Here is a 16,543-nt window from a genome sequence, read left to right as displayed (position 1 = left end):
GTGAAAAGAAAAACAGTGATACTACTTTATAACGCAGTTTGGAGCATCACATACCTTGGGAAGGCAGGAGTGGTGTCCCAGTAACTCCAGCCTGACTGGGCTGCTTGGTTCCGTGGGTCATTTTCACTTCAGCCTACTGTTGGCAGGCTTTAGGACAAACCTGTGTTCTCCAAGTATAGATGATCTATAGCTAGTGAAGGAGCACAATGGGTTTGTTCTGTTACTGAGAACTTTCAACGTTTAAAGAGTTTAAAATCATATGCATAGTTTCTTACCAGAGGAAAACAAAAAAGGTATATTTGAATAGGAAATAGGGGACTAAATTGCAGTGGCTGGAAGTCGCAGTTGCTTCACAGAACCTGAAAGAACTGTCCTTGATTATCACTTAGGAACATCTTTTAAAATACAGATGGCCTACATCATTTCCTGCTAGCCTGTGGTTTTTTATATATTATTTTTATATTGTTTCTAGGTATTATCTGTGGGGTTTGTATTTTATGTGGTTTATGATGATGTATCTTATTTAAAATTTACTATTATTAATACAGTACTTAAGACTAAGTCAAGCGTTGAAACAGTTCCCCAGCGACTTTGTTAAAAGACATACTACTAGTTGATTATACAACCAGTTGCTGCAGTCAGTATTCAACCCCAAAGGAAAACAGAGCTGGCAAATGCTATTCACAAGTAATTCTTTCCTTGCATAATTTGAGAAGGAAACTGCAGGCAAAGCGTTGTCATGTGCCTGGAAATGGTCGCTAGAGAAAGACTTCTGTGGGAACAAAGACAACAGCTGAAAGAAACGCAGTTCTCGTTTCATAAACACAGCAAATACGATTAAAGCCTTCACAGAGTTCTAAACTAGTATCTTACTACAAAGCTCCAGCCTAATACCAGCCTATGCAACCCGTACTTGGCTTTGAAGTGTATTTACATGTGAGTTTCCAACGATTCAACTTTTTATGTCCTGGAGCTCTGCTGTATTTGCAAAACATTTTTTTCTGGTAGAACTACTTTAAGTGAGTCCTACATAGTTTTGGTTCCCCCTACCTGAAGTAACAAAAAGAAGCGATCTGGCCTCCCCTAACTTTTTAATGCACCCACTCATTTTTACAGTTGTTTAAATATATATAATTGCAAGTTTAATATTTGTTCTAAGGGGACCAGTCAGATCTAGGGCAGTGAATTGTGTCAAGCTTTACAGAAAACATGATCAGATGGATAGTTAATTTGCAGGGGTGGAAATAATTTGATAAAATTTAATTTTTGTTTTAGGTTTAAAGCACTGCTTTTCACATTTCTCATTTCACTGCATGCTTCTGTTGAGATGCACTAGCACCTGCCGCATTGCAGTACAGCTAAGGACACCTGTGGACAAAGCTGCAGACCACTGAACTTACTAGCTGGCTATCTGTTCCCCACTTACAGCTACCTTTAAATTGTTTTGGATCTGGATTCCTACACAAAAGGAGCTTTAATTTAGGCAGACTCTGAAGTAGGCTCACCCTTAAAACCAGTTTCTTTCCACTTCATGCTCAGCATTAGCCAGACAAATTCTGCTTAGTTCTACCTCCGGAAGTATTTAAAGTATCTGCCTCCTACAACATTTATCATGGGTACTTCCTCATAGAGCTTATAACCCGGAGGAGTAGTAGCAGACCGAATAAAATGCAGGGATTGCTCATGAAGCCAGGAGGCAGTCAGTATGGAATCTGTACGTCTTCACACATGTCCTAAGTTCTGGTATGGAAGAGACTGGGAAACGGCCTGAATCAGTAGGTGAGAGCAAGACCTGGGTCAGTACCAAGTTACAGAGACTGACATGGAAGAAAGGACTAACAGAGATGATGGGACAGGCGTGAAAGTAAAAGAGGAATAAAATCGTGTGCAGTGTGCGCTTCTCTACCCTCCTGCTCTAAAACACAGAGCTCTTCTGTGGCTTGGTCCAACCTGTGGAACTAGATACCTTTGTCCAAACTAGAATTGTCCAAACACCATTACTGAAGTGCTAAACTATGACTGGTCACCTGAAGCATTACATGACTTCATCTCTTAAGACAGTAAACTATACTGTCTTAAAAAGGTATACAGGCATACCTGCACACCACTGCATTAATAAGACCAAAAGGACAATAAAAGGTACAAAAAAGGGCATTTTTACTTTTTTTTAATGTAGACCTTACAGGCTATACAGATCATGTGCTAAATGTCAAAAATCTTGATGCCGAGATTTTATTCAGGAAGCGCAAGAGGTATGGCTGGCTAATTTAACCCTGAGCACATGTTTGTATTGAAGAAGAAAAAGAAAAAAAAAAAAAGAAACAATGTCCACAATTTAAGAGTGGACATAACTCTTCAGTCAGCTCTTTGGCACAGCATTACATAAATCAAAATACATGTACACACAATTTATTAAGAGCAAAGGTCAGTAACTGCAGGTCGTATTAAGCAATATGTTAAGCTCAGCATTATATTTTGCCACTTCCTGGTATGCCTGAACTTTTGTGTTCTCCACTGAGACGAGACCAAACGAGTATGATTCGTCAGTATTTCCCATCTGTTTCATATAGCGTGCCAGTGATGTTATTCCCCATATGGTTTTTAAGACAACAAAATACCTCTACATCTGCCTTCACCTTTGATAATGTTTAGACTGAAGAAAGAACAATTCTTACTTGATTTTCTTTATGCTCGCCTGATCTAGAAAACAGTGCTACTTTCTTGGGGATCTAGATGAAGACAAGATTTGTAGATGTTATTTACTACTACTGAGGCAAATAATAATAATGCTTTTCATCAGTATTAGTGAGTAAATTCAGGCAGAGAAGCAACCAAAAAAAAAATTAATCGTATTTTCTACCAGTTGGTTTTGGAATAGTATTACACGAGGAGCAACGTACAACTAGGCAATTTTGAACCTATACAGAAGGACTCAACAAAGACAGCTGGACTTTCAAGCTCCATCACATCCAAGATTAAGGCACCTGTGTCCAGATGTCAATTTACGGGGAATAAATAACCTGAGTAAGGTTCACTGTTTCACCGACAGAAGTGATCTATAATTTTTTTTTAATGAATCCAAACACTACTTGTAAAGCTTGATAAAGAACGGGGTCAAGACCAGAACCATCACAGAACTAAAGCTCTGTGCCTGCTTTTTAAAGCCAGTCTCTCCTCTGCTATAGTATTAAAGACTCCAAACACCATGAAGCAATTTGTCATACAGCTTTAATCATAGTACAATAATGTAGTGTTTCTGCCTTTAATGAATACTCTCCATGTTGCCCTTTTTAATGAAAACTAAATACCTGCAAGAAACTAAAATTACACTGCATAAACTACATGATGTAAATTTACCTTCCAGTGTGTTTGCACAACTACTTGCATACAGTCGTATAAATGTTAACAAATTTTAGAGAACGGCAGCTGTTTTCTAGGCGTAAGCTTCATCTAATTCATATCTGCATGTTATTCAAGGCAGTTAGTTTCCTCCTACTGGAAAAAGCAATTCACCAACTCATTCTCAGCTAGGTACACTGACAGAGCAGAAGTTTTTAAAGTTTTTAAATAGCTCGCTGTGGCACAGAACCAGATGTGCAGCAGTTCATTTACTCAGCATCCTGATTTTGACTAGATGTCACGATCCACACGAACTACGTACTATTTTGAAGCTAAATCTACATCAACATTTTACAGTTGTACCCAAAGTTCTTACTGATGTAAGCGATGTCTGTGACCTGCTGAAGACTTCAATCAATTCACAATGAGCAGTACCCAAGAGGGAATAAAAAGTCACACTAGAGAATCCTCTTGTTCTAAATTTGCAAAAAGCAATATCCGCAATCAGTTTAAATGGAAGGCAAATTTCAAAAAGACTGCCAGTGTATTACAAGCAGCTACCAGTATCAAAACCAGATGCCTGCAAGTGTCTTCTGGTGGCATTGATTTCTTAAAATAATACAGCTTTTTGAGCAGACAGAAATTTAAACAGGCTGGATGTATTTATTTTTCAAGCAGCACAAGAAAAATCAAATACATTACTTGTACGTTCAATTATCAAGCAACAGTTTCTGTGTTTAAAAACTGTATTCAGGCCTTCACTTTTACAATTAAATACTGCCTCATTAGTTTCTCTGCTTAGTAATAATTTGTACGGAAATCAGAAGCTTGTTTAGGCAAAATACTAAATGTAATTACAAAGGTGCTTAAAACAGATGTACAAGGTCAAACAAGTGCAATGTACTAGAACACTGATCTAAAAATGATGATTACATTGTGATATTTGAGGAAACTGGTGTCAGATGTGCACAGCAATTAAGGTTATGACATGAAAATGATGAAAAATTAGTATTTCAGTCAAATGAAGTATCAGGGTCAACAATACCTGGTCTTGTGGGGTTCTGGGGACTTCTATCTCTTATCTGTGCTCAACAGGCAGTTCCTCAAATGCTGGCACATCCAAAAAGCAGAGACAGGTGCCTTTGATGGCAGAAAGTTGTGAGGTGCGTTACTGTATTACCCGGAAGGCAGGTCATGCTGCACAGCCAGAAATACTTTTGCAACATACTTCGTGACACAGCTGGAACAACAGCTTCACAGGTGACTGATCAGAGGCACCATCACCAGTTCATTTAGGACTCAGTGTTTCTGAAACTGGAAATTTTAACACAGGAGGGAAGTAACTTGCGTTTGCATTGGATTTAACTAAAGAGATTACAACCATTCAATTAAGACTACATGAGCTCAGATGAACCTCAGTGGCTGCATGCCTTCCTACAACCCAAAAGTAAGGTTCAGCACATGCCAAAGAGCAAACATACATGTTCATGACAACTACGTGTTACAAAGGTCACTTCATCTGCATGCACTGCATGAGTCTTAATCACTGTACGAGTTTAACTCACAGTCCAACTGCTAGCAGGATGCCAGTTCTTAAAAAGATCGAAAATTAATACAAGTTTCTTACTCTATCATTTGTAAAGAAAGGGAAATACTCTTAATCAGATTGTATGTTTGGCTCCACAACAGAGACAGCTGGGACAGTGGAAAAAACAAGACTGCAGAGAAAGATACCTAGTCTGCTTGCCCATAAGAGAAATACTGTGAAATGTCATAGCAGGGTCCCTGTACAAAGCAGCAAGCAGCTGCACATCAGCTCAGCACTGCAGAGGGCACCCCATTCTGCCTTTTCTCTGATCAATATACCAAAAAAACCCCGAAAGTCAGCTTTCCAATGGGGCCAGTGAGGAAGTCTGTGGGAGTAAGGGGAATGCCGAGTGCCAACAACTTGGCTATATGAATTTGGGACATAGGAGAATTGTACAGAAGAAACTCAGGTGAGGAGGTGACAGACAAGGATATTGAAAAGGGATCCCTGAGGGTCCTCTTCCTATACCTTGTATGTGTAAATACCAACCACTTGCCTGGCTCCTGGAACTCACCATCGTGAATTCCTAAGCCTAAATTTACCTAGTGTGCTTTAAGTTGCTGAAGTTAGTTTTATAGGTGCTTAAATCCTTAATGAACCTTTATTCAGTCTTCACTACAACGTGGAGCCTGACCACTTAAATCCCAGACAGCAGATAATATGTTAGCCATTTCACAAAAGCAAGTGATTATTTTTTATTATTTTCTTACCTACATGCTGAATCAGAAAGCTCTAGATTCATCACGAATAAATGCAGCCCTAGTCTTATTTCACCAGAGCTCTTCCTGTGTTATCAAGTATTACTTAGCCTTTGAAAATACATAATTTGTACATAAAATGTCTATTACAGAGTTGTGGAATCAAACAGAAAAGAGCATCAGAAGTTTCAGGAGATACAGAAATACACACAGAGACCAGGAGCTGTAGTTGCAGTTCCATAGATACATTTTACTTGTCAGAAGCAGTAGATCAGTAGAGCTTTGGGGGCCTGTTTTGCCCTTCTCAGATGGAACTACTCAAACTGGCTGTACACTCAGGTTTTTGACAGCCATTCTATCAAGTTTGTCCGGCAAAAAATTCCTGAAGGCTTTAAACCAGGTCCTGTGGTTTTGAATTGTTGTTTGAAGCAATAAAACTGAAAACTAAGTTGTTGGACAGTAAGTGCATGACACAAGCGTGGCTCTTCTATTAGCTTTTCAAATGCACTCAGATAAATTATAACTTAATTTCTTAAAACAAATTACATTCAAACCTTCTTGTTTATTTCCTATATAGCTGCTGTATTTTACTTGAGGAATAGAAGAAATAACCATGACTTGAAATCTTGGCCCCAGAAAAGAACATGGCAAAATGCTGACAGATACTGATGAGGCAATAAACTAAGAGCTTTTTACTAGAAAGTTGGAAACATTTGATAATGTAATGTAGAAAGTGTTAGCAGTTATGGGATGTTAGAAGGTAAACAGAGGCACACACATTGCAAGAAACAGGAAATAATCTCTCTCGGAATCAGGAAATGTAGGAAGTGGAATACGTTCGCATACAGAAGATGCCGCATGCATATTACATAGGAAATACAGCATTATGCCAATCTTTTCATACAAATGATTATATTTCTTCACACAAGGATACGAACTGAGCTATATCAGTTACTCTCTCAATTCTAGTGTTACTTTCCTTATGAAAAAAGTAGTCACCCAAACAGAACATTCCCTGAGTCAACACAGAAAATCAATATAGCTGATTTTCATTTGGAAGAGTCTTCATAACTTTACTGGAAGAGAAAAAAAAAAAGCCACACACAGTTTGCTACTGTGCCTGTTTTAGGTGGTTTTAGTACTTTGTATTCATATGTATGTAACTACATTGATGGTGTAATTACATCCTAATAGAACAAGACCTCACAAAACCACCTATGATCCAATCCCAATTTGGGAGAATTGTTTTGTAATATTTTTCCTGAAAAGATCTCTCCAACTGGAATCCCATTCGCATCCCAGGGTAAAAACACAGCCAAAACATACGCAAAATTTTTTAAGGCCTACAGCGTAACATCAAGAAAATACTGATTTTGCAACTGTCACAGATTTGTGGACACAAAGAGAGCTAGAGACAGATTAATGCAAACAACTGCACACGGCTACAGAGGATAAAGGAAAAAACCCTTAAGTCAGCCACAGTCTTACTCTGCACCCTGCTGATTTCAGTTTGCAGGTGAAAGCAAGAAAGTTCCACCTGGCTTGAAACCCTTTAAGGGTTTCTAACCACATATGTTTTGCAGAGATGCTCTCAAATCCAACCTGAAAGAGGGATCAGTATTTATACTCTGCTTATTTCTAACAAGAATTCACAAACATTTGGCTATTTGGATTGAAAAATATAACTAGTTTACATAAATATTTTCAACATCCAAGAAAATGTACAAATCTAAAGTCAAACACATTTGGCTTGCAACAAGCCCTGTTTGCTAACGTCTTTTTTATAAAGGCTCAGTTTTGAAGAAAAGTAGTCATTTTAAATACAACCAATATACTGCAAATGCCATCCCATTCCATGGAGACACTCACCATTCTTCTATACTTCTAGTGAAACCGAATGATAACATTCCACATCTGCTTGCAAGCAACATATACTTTGTTTTGGTCCTGGGTAGTTAATCTTCACTCCTATGTTTTGGAGTGGTCTTTTTATAGCTCAGAGAAAGCATTGCACCTGAAATATTCAGCAGCATTATGCAAAACCGTAACTTAGTCCCCAAGGCTTTGGGTTGACTGTGTAAAAGTGGAAAACCATGATGACATAGCTGATTTCGCACTTGTGAAGGCTCCTCCAACCGACTGACCTGCGTTACAAAACAAAAGAAAGGAGGCCAATAGCATAGCGTTATCATTACGAAGCTACCACAAAGAAATTATAAAGATTAAAAAAAGAAAAAAGTCACACAGTCAGTTGGATTTTTAAATCACAAATTGAACAAGTCCAGAGTCTTGTGTCAGTAAACATTCAAAGAACTTGAACCAGTAGCTCAGCAGAAATGGCTTGTGTTGTCCTTTGCCCTGAAAGGCTTGCTACGCACCAGGCCAAAAGGCATTCTTTACCAGAATGTGCAACAGCAAAGAGAGTAGAAAGACTCAAATGGAATAAAAGAGGAAGCTAAACAATTTGGCAAAGCTGGTGCAGAACAACTACTAGGTTCTTCAGTGGGTGAACTCATTATCTTGCGCTGCAAGACGACAATGTGATGTTGCCCCTGTTCAAGTGCCACAAGTGCTTTTCCAGAAAAATCACAGACTATTGCAAAAACTGCTGAAACTGACACTAAGTTTTCCTCTGATTTCAACCAGCTCTGGATAGTTTCAGCCACAGTGATATAAAAATGAGAATAGCTCAGTGCAGAAGGTGGTGGTGTGGTCTAACCATTTCTAGATGATACGAAAGCTTTTACCCGAACGTCTCTCTTCCCATGTTCATCTCCAGCCCACACTGGAAAAGGATTTAACATTAACTTTTTTGTCCAGCTGCCTCTTTCCACTATTACAGAATATACAGGGCCTCAGCCAGCAGCTTTACCTCTCAAAATGTTGCTCTGTTTTATATGCAAGTTATAAAGTATATTTGGATTAAAATGAAATGTAACTGAGATACAGGGTGCTTCCTCAAAAAAGATAGGGCTTAGATGCAAGCTGGTTTTAAATAAGCAAATTTCTTACCTACAGCTTTTCCTGTTTGCACAACATTTCGGCTAGTAGAAACCATCACATTTCCAATCTTCTTCCCACGTTCACTGTTTTGCACAGAGCTAAACAAGAGAGGTAAGAAGTCAGTCAACTAACAGTCTTACTATTAATTCCAGGTGTAAATAAAATACAGTTAAAATATTTATCAATACATGCAGAGATTTACATAGCATACACACATATAGTTTCATATATATATCTATCTGTATATACTCAAGCCCATAATTCTTGCATGCATCTTATCCACACAGATCAGTTAGGCAAGCTTCTCAGAAGATGAAAAGATGCTTTCAGCAAGACAGGAATCAAAACGCCAAATGGTTCATTCTTAGCCAATGCACTTCGTATCTTTACTAAAGGTTTACTAAAATACATTTATGTTCTAAATTTAAAAGTCAGATTTGCAGTATTTTTGTGAAATTTTAGCCCTAACATATAAGCTTTAAACAACACAGTGTTACTGATCAGTCAATATTTTTTTCTAAATCTTGCTCCAAGATTTTTGATCAAGTACAGTTTACACTCACGTTTTTGTTAAAGAAGTGCAAAAAAGATGACAGACATTACCATCATTTAGAAAGAAAAGCACAAAAGCAATCAGTTCTACTGCACAAGTGTGATCACTTGAAGATAATCTCATTTAGTTTTAAATTGTGACACTGAAGTCCTCATTTCAGGCCTTGCAAACCCATTTATATAAAACTTAATGACACAGCATGCCACTTTCTTTTTGCACCTTCAAAATCTTCAGTGTAGATGCAAAAAGCAGTAAGAGTAGAGTACACAAAGAACAATTTAGGCTCGGTTTGCAGAAGTAAGTAGTTTTGGTGAGTATCTGATAGTAAAGGCACATCTGGAGAATAAAGGCACTGTTGCAAAAATATTTATTATTAGAGATACACTAAGAACTACTGGTCCTTTTTACACTGATTTCAGGCTACTCGGAAGAGTTAGTATCTCCCCTTTCCAACACATAAATAATGCAAGTGAAAGATTATAGATACCTCCACATCTTTCAAATTAAATCTTTCTACAAACATCATCCACTAATAATAAGAGCTGCTGTTAGCATACACCTTATTGAAGGCCATTACCTTAGGTAAGTCTTGATTCATTTGCATTCTCAATCACCATCATGGAAATTTAATCTGTCATTTGTCAGCAAAGGTAACAAAAAGATCCAGCGACTGAAATCTGAACCTTTTTATTCCTTCAGCTGTTCTTCTGTGTTAGCATGTGTTTTAGGTCTACTCACAGTGTGCTGAAAATAATGGCCAAGGCAGTGCAGAATCAGCAGCACGTACGTATGGCTCATTTACAGGCATCTTAAAAAAAACAGTCTCTGATGTTTTATGCTCAGTGTAGCTAAGTGAGAAAACAATTTATTCTGCTTGGTGCATATACAAGAGATAGTTAACTGCAACTCCCAAGACTGAATTCTGGCTTCAGTCAGAGCTGAACAGCTACGGGAATAACAAGCGCCTCAGTTTTAAACTTGAGTACTACAGGTAAGAGTTGAGACCAACTTCAAGTTCAGTTGAGTCTGGTGCAGGTAAGAGATTATATAAAACAAACCTGAAGAAACTGACCCATGTCTTCAGTAATACACAGCGAACACTAAGTTTTAGAAGAATACTGCATTAAAAACCAGCTATTTTCTTTTAAAAAAAGCTCTCATTAAGAGAAAACAAGACCTGAAGTCAACATACAGAAAAACACTGATGAAATTTTTAACAGCTTTAGTTTGCAATTTAAAAACAATACATAAAACTTATAACTTCAATGCAAAAAATCAGGGCTCTATTATGTCAAATTCAAGATGAAATAGTGCATTAGCACTCTTTTCCTCTATTTCAGGCAAATCTTCCATCTTCAGATGTGGCGATGTTTTGCAAGAGCATCTTGAGCACAGTTTCACGTACATGACCAATTAAAATCATTATTTTATTTAGTTCATCATAGCGACAGTTATACAGGTATTAATATTTGATCACAATTTTAAAAAAATACCAATCAAAGTACTATATACTTACTGTGACAATCTTAACTTAACATCTGATACCGAGTACTGTCCCTGGAATGGGTGGCTAGAAGAGGAGGAAAACCCCAAGAAAACATTAAGTATTTATTTTTCTATGATGAATCTGTATCACACAATTATTAGTTGTATTTGTCTCTGTGGTTTACAAAAAAAAAGAGAGAATAAAGTCTTTCGTGGATGTACTATTACATCGCTTTACGGAAGAAGGCTAGGTCCCAGTGACTATTCAACCTTAGATTTTTTATGAACTACCTTTAAGGTGCCTTCTATTTACAGATCAGATATTTGCGGATAACTGGCTAGCTGAAAAGGGTCACATAGACATAGTCCAGCTGGCTGGACAAAAATGCACATCGCTCTCAGCTTATCTGAAGTAAAGCAAAATACACTGTCTTTGGCTGTCCTTGTTACACAATAACAGGAAGATTTCGGTGGGAAAAGAATGTTGCAGGTGGGAACAGATAACTACAGAAGAGAAACCAGGGGCAGGCTTGATATTTAGGCAACTAACCAATAATGAGCTTAACTTTTGTAATATGTATGAGCTAATTATAACAAGGCATAAAAGGTGACTGTAAGGTACAATAAACGAAGTCTGCTGATCACTCATATTGAGTGACTGTGTCTTCCCTCCGTCGCGACAAATATTAACAATCTTTTCAGACTAAGGCAGAGGCACTTCCTTCTACCAACATAGAGAAAATAAAGAAAAAAAGATCCCTTAAGTAGACCAAAAGAGCTTTGCAGATCTGAAGAAAAACCTTCTTCAGACTATAGCAGCTGACAAAGCAAAAGCAAACAAAACTTCCTGCAGGACAGTAATAACAAACGCATGCTCACACAACAGTGTTACCCAGCCTGGCATAACCTAATCTTTGAGTGAAAACACACAGAAAACAACCCGAAGTATAAGAGATGCAACATGAAACAGCCACCTCCCCTCCATCCCTACCAGTGACAACCCTGGACACAGCTATTCCCTGGACACCTGGAACCAATTAATGAAAAGCAGAACCATCTGAAGACAATTCCTGAGGAATGAGAAACTTTCTATAGCTGGGGACAGCCAACAATCAAATTGAACAAGTTTCACTTCTCCTGGCTCTGGATATATTTTTCTTTATAAAACTGTAGCCCAGAATTACAGTAAAGTATTGAAGAACTGAAATACTTGGTTTCTGCACTTTACAGAATGTGGCCCCAAAGTTTTACTCTCGGGGCTTTATAGCAGGAACATGGGGAACACACACTAATTCTACAGAACTGTGTGCCTGACTATGCATACTAGGAGCTCTCCATGTTACATGCTAAACAAACAAACAGAAAAGCCAAAACAAAACAAAAAAGTAAAAACAAATAATTTTCTTACCTAGAATTTACCTCTGCAAGAGCTGGATGCTTGTTGCTATTCCATACTCTGTAGTTGTGGGTATTTTTCCAGGCTGCTACAAATGCGGTTCCAAAGTCTGACAAGGTCTTTTCATTGTCTAATAAATTAAAATAAAGATGAGAATTTGCAGCAATTCATTAGAGACACAATATAAGACAAACTACTTTTTTAAGAATAATTAAAAATTTATAGGCTTTTAGCAAATCAAAGACAACTAAATCTCCAGTGATAAGAACTGCAAACTTAAAAAACGCTGTGTATTTTTCATTTTAAAGCGTCCCAAATATACAATGCCAGGATGCGGGGGGGGAAAGGCTTTACAAGTGCCTTTTCTTATTTTTAATTAATTTATAAAGTTTTAAGTAAATTGCTCAATTTGGGGGGTGGGTGGGAAGTAATGCAAACATAGGCCTCTTGACTTATTCTCTGGGCAAAGACAGGAAAGGGGAGAGAATGGCTACACAGCAACTTAAGGACAAAATCATCATTTGCAGTTGTCTTGGTCAGTTACACTGGGGCTTTGTTGTACTTTGTTACTAGTCATTCAAATTTAGTAAACCACAAATCCACTCCAGAACTGCAGTATGAACTACAGCGGGATAAATCTCTCTAACAACATCCCCTTTAAACCACTGAAGAGAAATTTAGAGCACGGGAAATTTAGAGCCAGCCAGTGGAGTGGCATGAGTTTCTAGAAAACCCTGACATTTCCTGTCAACCAGGTAATCACCTTAAACTACAAATATTGTCAGACAAAGAACTTAGCACCTTCCAGAATTTGAAGTCAGGTTCTCAATTCTACATTTTCTCACAAATACCACAGAACAAGATCTGAATTAGTTAACTGATGTGAAGCGAGAACAATCATGACAAGAATGAAGTTAACAGGGTCAGTGCTGGACCAACTAAACATCTTCCACAAACAGAACACTGATTCTTTCAGTTATATTCTTTCCGTTCCAAGCACAAAAGCTTGGAACACAGCGAATTCCCTCTGAGGTAAGACAAAAATTGTTGAGCTCCAGAACACACAAAATTACAAAGTCTCTAGATGACGCTTTTCACTTGCGTGAATCCCTACTTAAGGCCACAGCAGAAAGGAACAACAAAAAAGAGATGGAACAGCCTAGTAAAACTTCCCAAAGACAGCACTTCATGTCTCCTTGAATCCAATTCATTCCCCCAAATCAACTTCAGGTTGCAGTACGGTATGTAAGGCACCCAAGTTTGTAAAAGCCTTATTATATGTGTGGTTTCGGGTAGTTCTACTTATAAGGAAAGCTAATTAAACCAAGGAGAAGGAGATAGTCCAGAAAGCGCCTGCAAGTTAAGAATTAGTAATAAGCTTGTCAAGGAACACCAAGGACAGCCAAGGACAACTGAAAAAGCAGCCTAAAATGAAACGTTAGGCAGAGGGAGATATAATGACAGGCCACACATTTAACACAACAGAGCAAATGCTTACTACACCCACCCTCATCTCAGTCCCTAGACAAAGCATCTGTTCTACCTGGTTGCAGCACAGCAGCAAGCAGTGCATGAAGATAAGCACTGAACTGAGCCCTGATCCACTCATCTCCTCCTTCCCATCCAGTGCCATCAAGGAAAACATCATCTCTGTTCTCGGTTACATGCTTCACCAAGTAATCTGCAAATCTCAGGTCAGCAGTTGTTGGGTTCAGTATCTTACGGAGTTCTGGATCGTGGATTTGTACGTGAGCATCTTCTATCTGTTTGAAGTAATTCCAAGGGTAAACATTCATCCAAATAAAACTGCTCATATATACTACTATATATTGCTACCTAGATCTACACTCACAGTCCCCCAAAATACCAAAAAAACCCAAGTGGCTAAAGAAATAATAAATTAACTGTTCTGAGAATGTCAGATAACTGCTCTGACATAACCAGAATCTTATCATTTTCCTGGCACATAGTAACCTTTGACAGGATTCTGCAGGGGAAGTTTGGTGCTCACATGTTCTCCTAGAGGCTTTCATTATCACTTTGATTTATCAAGTTGCTTACCGATGTGTGGCTAACTTAGGTTACCAAATGCTGATTATATAGTTCTATCTATGTGCTAAAACTGACAGTGTTTTCTTCAGATACTATTTTTTTAACCTCTTGATTATATCAGAAGGAAGTCAATAGCAATCTACTTTATTATCCAACTGTAGCTTTTCTCAGCTGCAAGTACTTACTTTTGAAGACCTTATTACAAAGTCATGAAAAAAAGCCCATGACCTGAAAAGTAAAATTACACCGGCAACAAAGTAAAAATTTAAGAAGTGCCCTGCAAATTCAAATATTGGATATAAGAATATACAGGCAAACACGTATTAGTTCTGCACAGCTCATCCAGCCCTACCCTAACAAATTTAATATTCTTAAACACAGAAGCTTATTTCATAGGGAAGTAATCAAAAATTTGGGCGTGAACGTGAAACTTTAAAGCTGTACTTAAAATGCAGCCTCTGCTTCCCCACCTCCAACCCCTCACTAGTTCAAGAAGTTCAAATGCAGAGATTCATACTTCCACAATTGCATCACTCAGATGTTTCTGCTGACGGAAGAGGATATTGGTGGCTCCTGCAACAAAGCCGCGGACTGTTACATCTGATAGGAGATGATGCTGCTGCAGTGCCATGTATGGCAAACAGAGGTATCCCTAAAGTAACAGAGATATTTAGAGGATTAACATAAGGCGAAATAAATGTCTGAATATAGAAAAATCTTTATTTTCCTAATAAAAGCCTACACATTCTACCCAGAATGAAACTTGGTTATTACAATTTCAGTCATGACTATCTACTGTTTTGCTACATTACATCTGCAAAATAAAGCAATGAGATTCCACATGAATTAAATTTTTCAAGAGGTTGTGTTGCCTTCCAGTCTCAGGAGTGAAACTGAAATACAATGCAAAGAACAGAAATCGAATGAGTTTAAGGCAACAGATTAAGCAGTATAAAACAAGAGTGAGGTCTCAGGTCAGTTCAGAGACATGAAGTCAACGGAGACAAAGAGTCATCTCTCCACTGGCATACCGCTATGTCTTCCCATAGTTCTGAGGCACATCATGCAGGAGGAAAGCTACAGACTGCTATCCACGTTCTGTAAGTGGAGATTTCCAGGCTCCAGAGATAGCAATCAATTTTTCATAAGCATTTGCATGCCTGCTTTAAGAAAGCACAGCGAGTGTATTGCTTTCTATTCTGTTCTTTTCAGGCACTCCATGCTTGTAAGTTAGTCTAGTATCCTACCTTCCAATTAAAAAAACCCAAAACAAACCACAAACATTTTGAAACAACGCTTTGAGGTAAGTCATTGAGAAACAGCTGTAGGTATTGTAATTTTCTTTTTACATATCAGATCAAGATACCTCTAAAGTCTAATTCCAGCTGTTCAACTGCACAAAGCATAAAGCAATTTATTCACCAATAGAAAGCCAGAAGGGCTAACGGCATACTGGACAGAAACAAAGAGCACATGTACTTTATCACACAGTACACGGCAATTGGAAACATATGGAAGAAAGGAGCACAACTATTCCCTTTTTTTATATTAGACACAGGGATGGCTTTCCAGGTTACAAGCACTTATCAGCAGAAAACAAACAGCCTGTGTCTAAGGGACAACAGTGCTTTGAGAGGAATCACCAAACTAAAATGGAAAATTTAAAAAAAAATAATGGCTTAAGAAGCTGGAAAAGTAAGGTTTAATTACTACATACTCAAGTAGAAAAGTCTTGGAAATCTTTCACTATTTGAAGCATCAAGTGCCAGTTCCCAAATTCACATTTGTCTGTAAGTGTAACAACTTTTATTTCCATGTTCCATTCTTTTAAAAAGTGCAAACGAAATGAGTACTAGATCTTACAGAACTAGTACTAAGAAACAAATATCACAACCCATTTTTCCTTATACTCAGGTGTACTTGGAGAACATATTATGCCATCTGACAAAACCTCCTCCTATCAAATTTGTCAGATTTATTAGTCTTTCCATGGCATGGCATAAAACAAATCTGAGAAGAGAGCTCTAAATGAGATTTAAACTTTCTAGAAAGTGGTTAAACTATAACTCCAAATCACATTTTACTGACAGCTTAGAGATGTAAAGCCTTTTCTGCTTTAATTACACTGGATGAACTCAAACGAAGAGTGCCTTTGTGGAACAAAAGACAATCATGTAGAAACTGTCAGCTTCGTTAAAATTGTTTCCTTTTCCATTCTATGACCTTAGCAGCAAACTAAGTTTGCAGTCATAGGCCCCCTTACTAGTTATTTTCTTCTTGCTCTCAATCTAGTATTTTCAACAGAACAGACTAAAATATAATTTACAGGCTATTCATTTCATTACAGACCTAAGGACAAACACCAGACTGCAGATCTTTGTTGAAAAAGCTTTTCTAACGAGTCACATGAGGCAATACAGGGCAAAGAC

At 37.9% G+C, this 16,543-nt stretch overlaps 1 protein-coding gene across 1 annotated transcript in view; it reads right to left on the bottom strand.

Moving 5' to 3' along the window:
* Positions 1 to 2,310: 2,310 nt before the first annotated feature.
* The window catches only part of AVL9 (AVL9 cell migration associated), a 40,231-nt gene continuing 25,998 nt past the window's right edge, over positions 2,311 to 16,543 (bottom strand). Inside the window, exons 11-16 of the mRNA XM_037385109.1 lie at positions 14,632 to 14,766; positions 13,606 to 13,825; positions 12,075 to 12,192; positions 10,698 to 10,751; positions 8,638 to 8,726; positions 2,311 to 7,769 (exon numbers count right to left, since the gene is read on the bottom strand). Of these exons, the coding sequence (XP_037241006.1) occupies positions 7,675 to 7,769; positions 8,638 to 8,726; positions 10,698 to 10,751; positions 12,075 to 12,192; positions 13,606 to 13,825; positions 14,632 to 14,766 (711 nt within the window). The 3' untranslated portion in view covers positions 2,311 to 7,674. The remainder of the gene's footprint in view (positions 7,770 to 8,637; positions 8,727 to 10,697; positions 10,752 to 12,074; positions 12,193 to 13,605; positions 13,826 to 14,631; positions 14,767 to 16,543) is intronic.

Source organism: Falco rusticolus, chromosome 4 (genome assembly GCF_015220075.1).
Source record: "Falco rusticolus isolate bFalRus1 chromosome 4, bFalRus1.pri, whole genome shotgun sequence".
NCBI lineage: Eukaryota > Metazoa > Chordata > Aves > Falconiformes > Falconidae > Falco > Falco rusticolus.
Note: the sequence above shows the minus strand (reverse complement) of the source record. Positions and strands in the feature narration are given on the sequence as shown.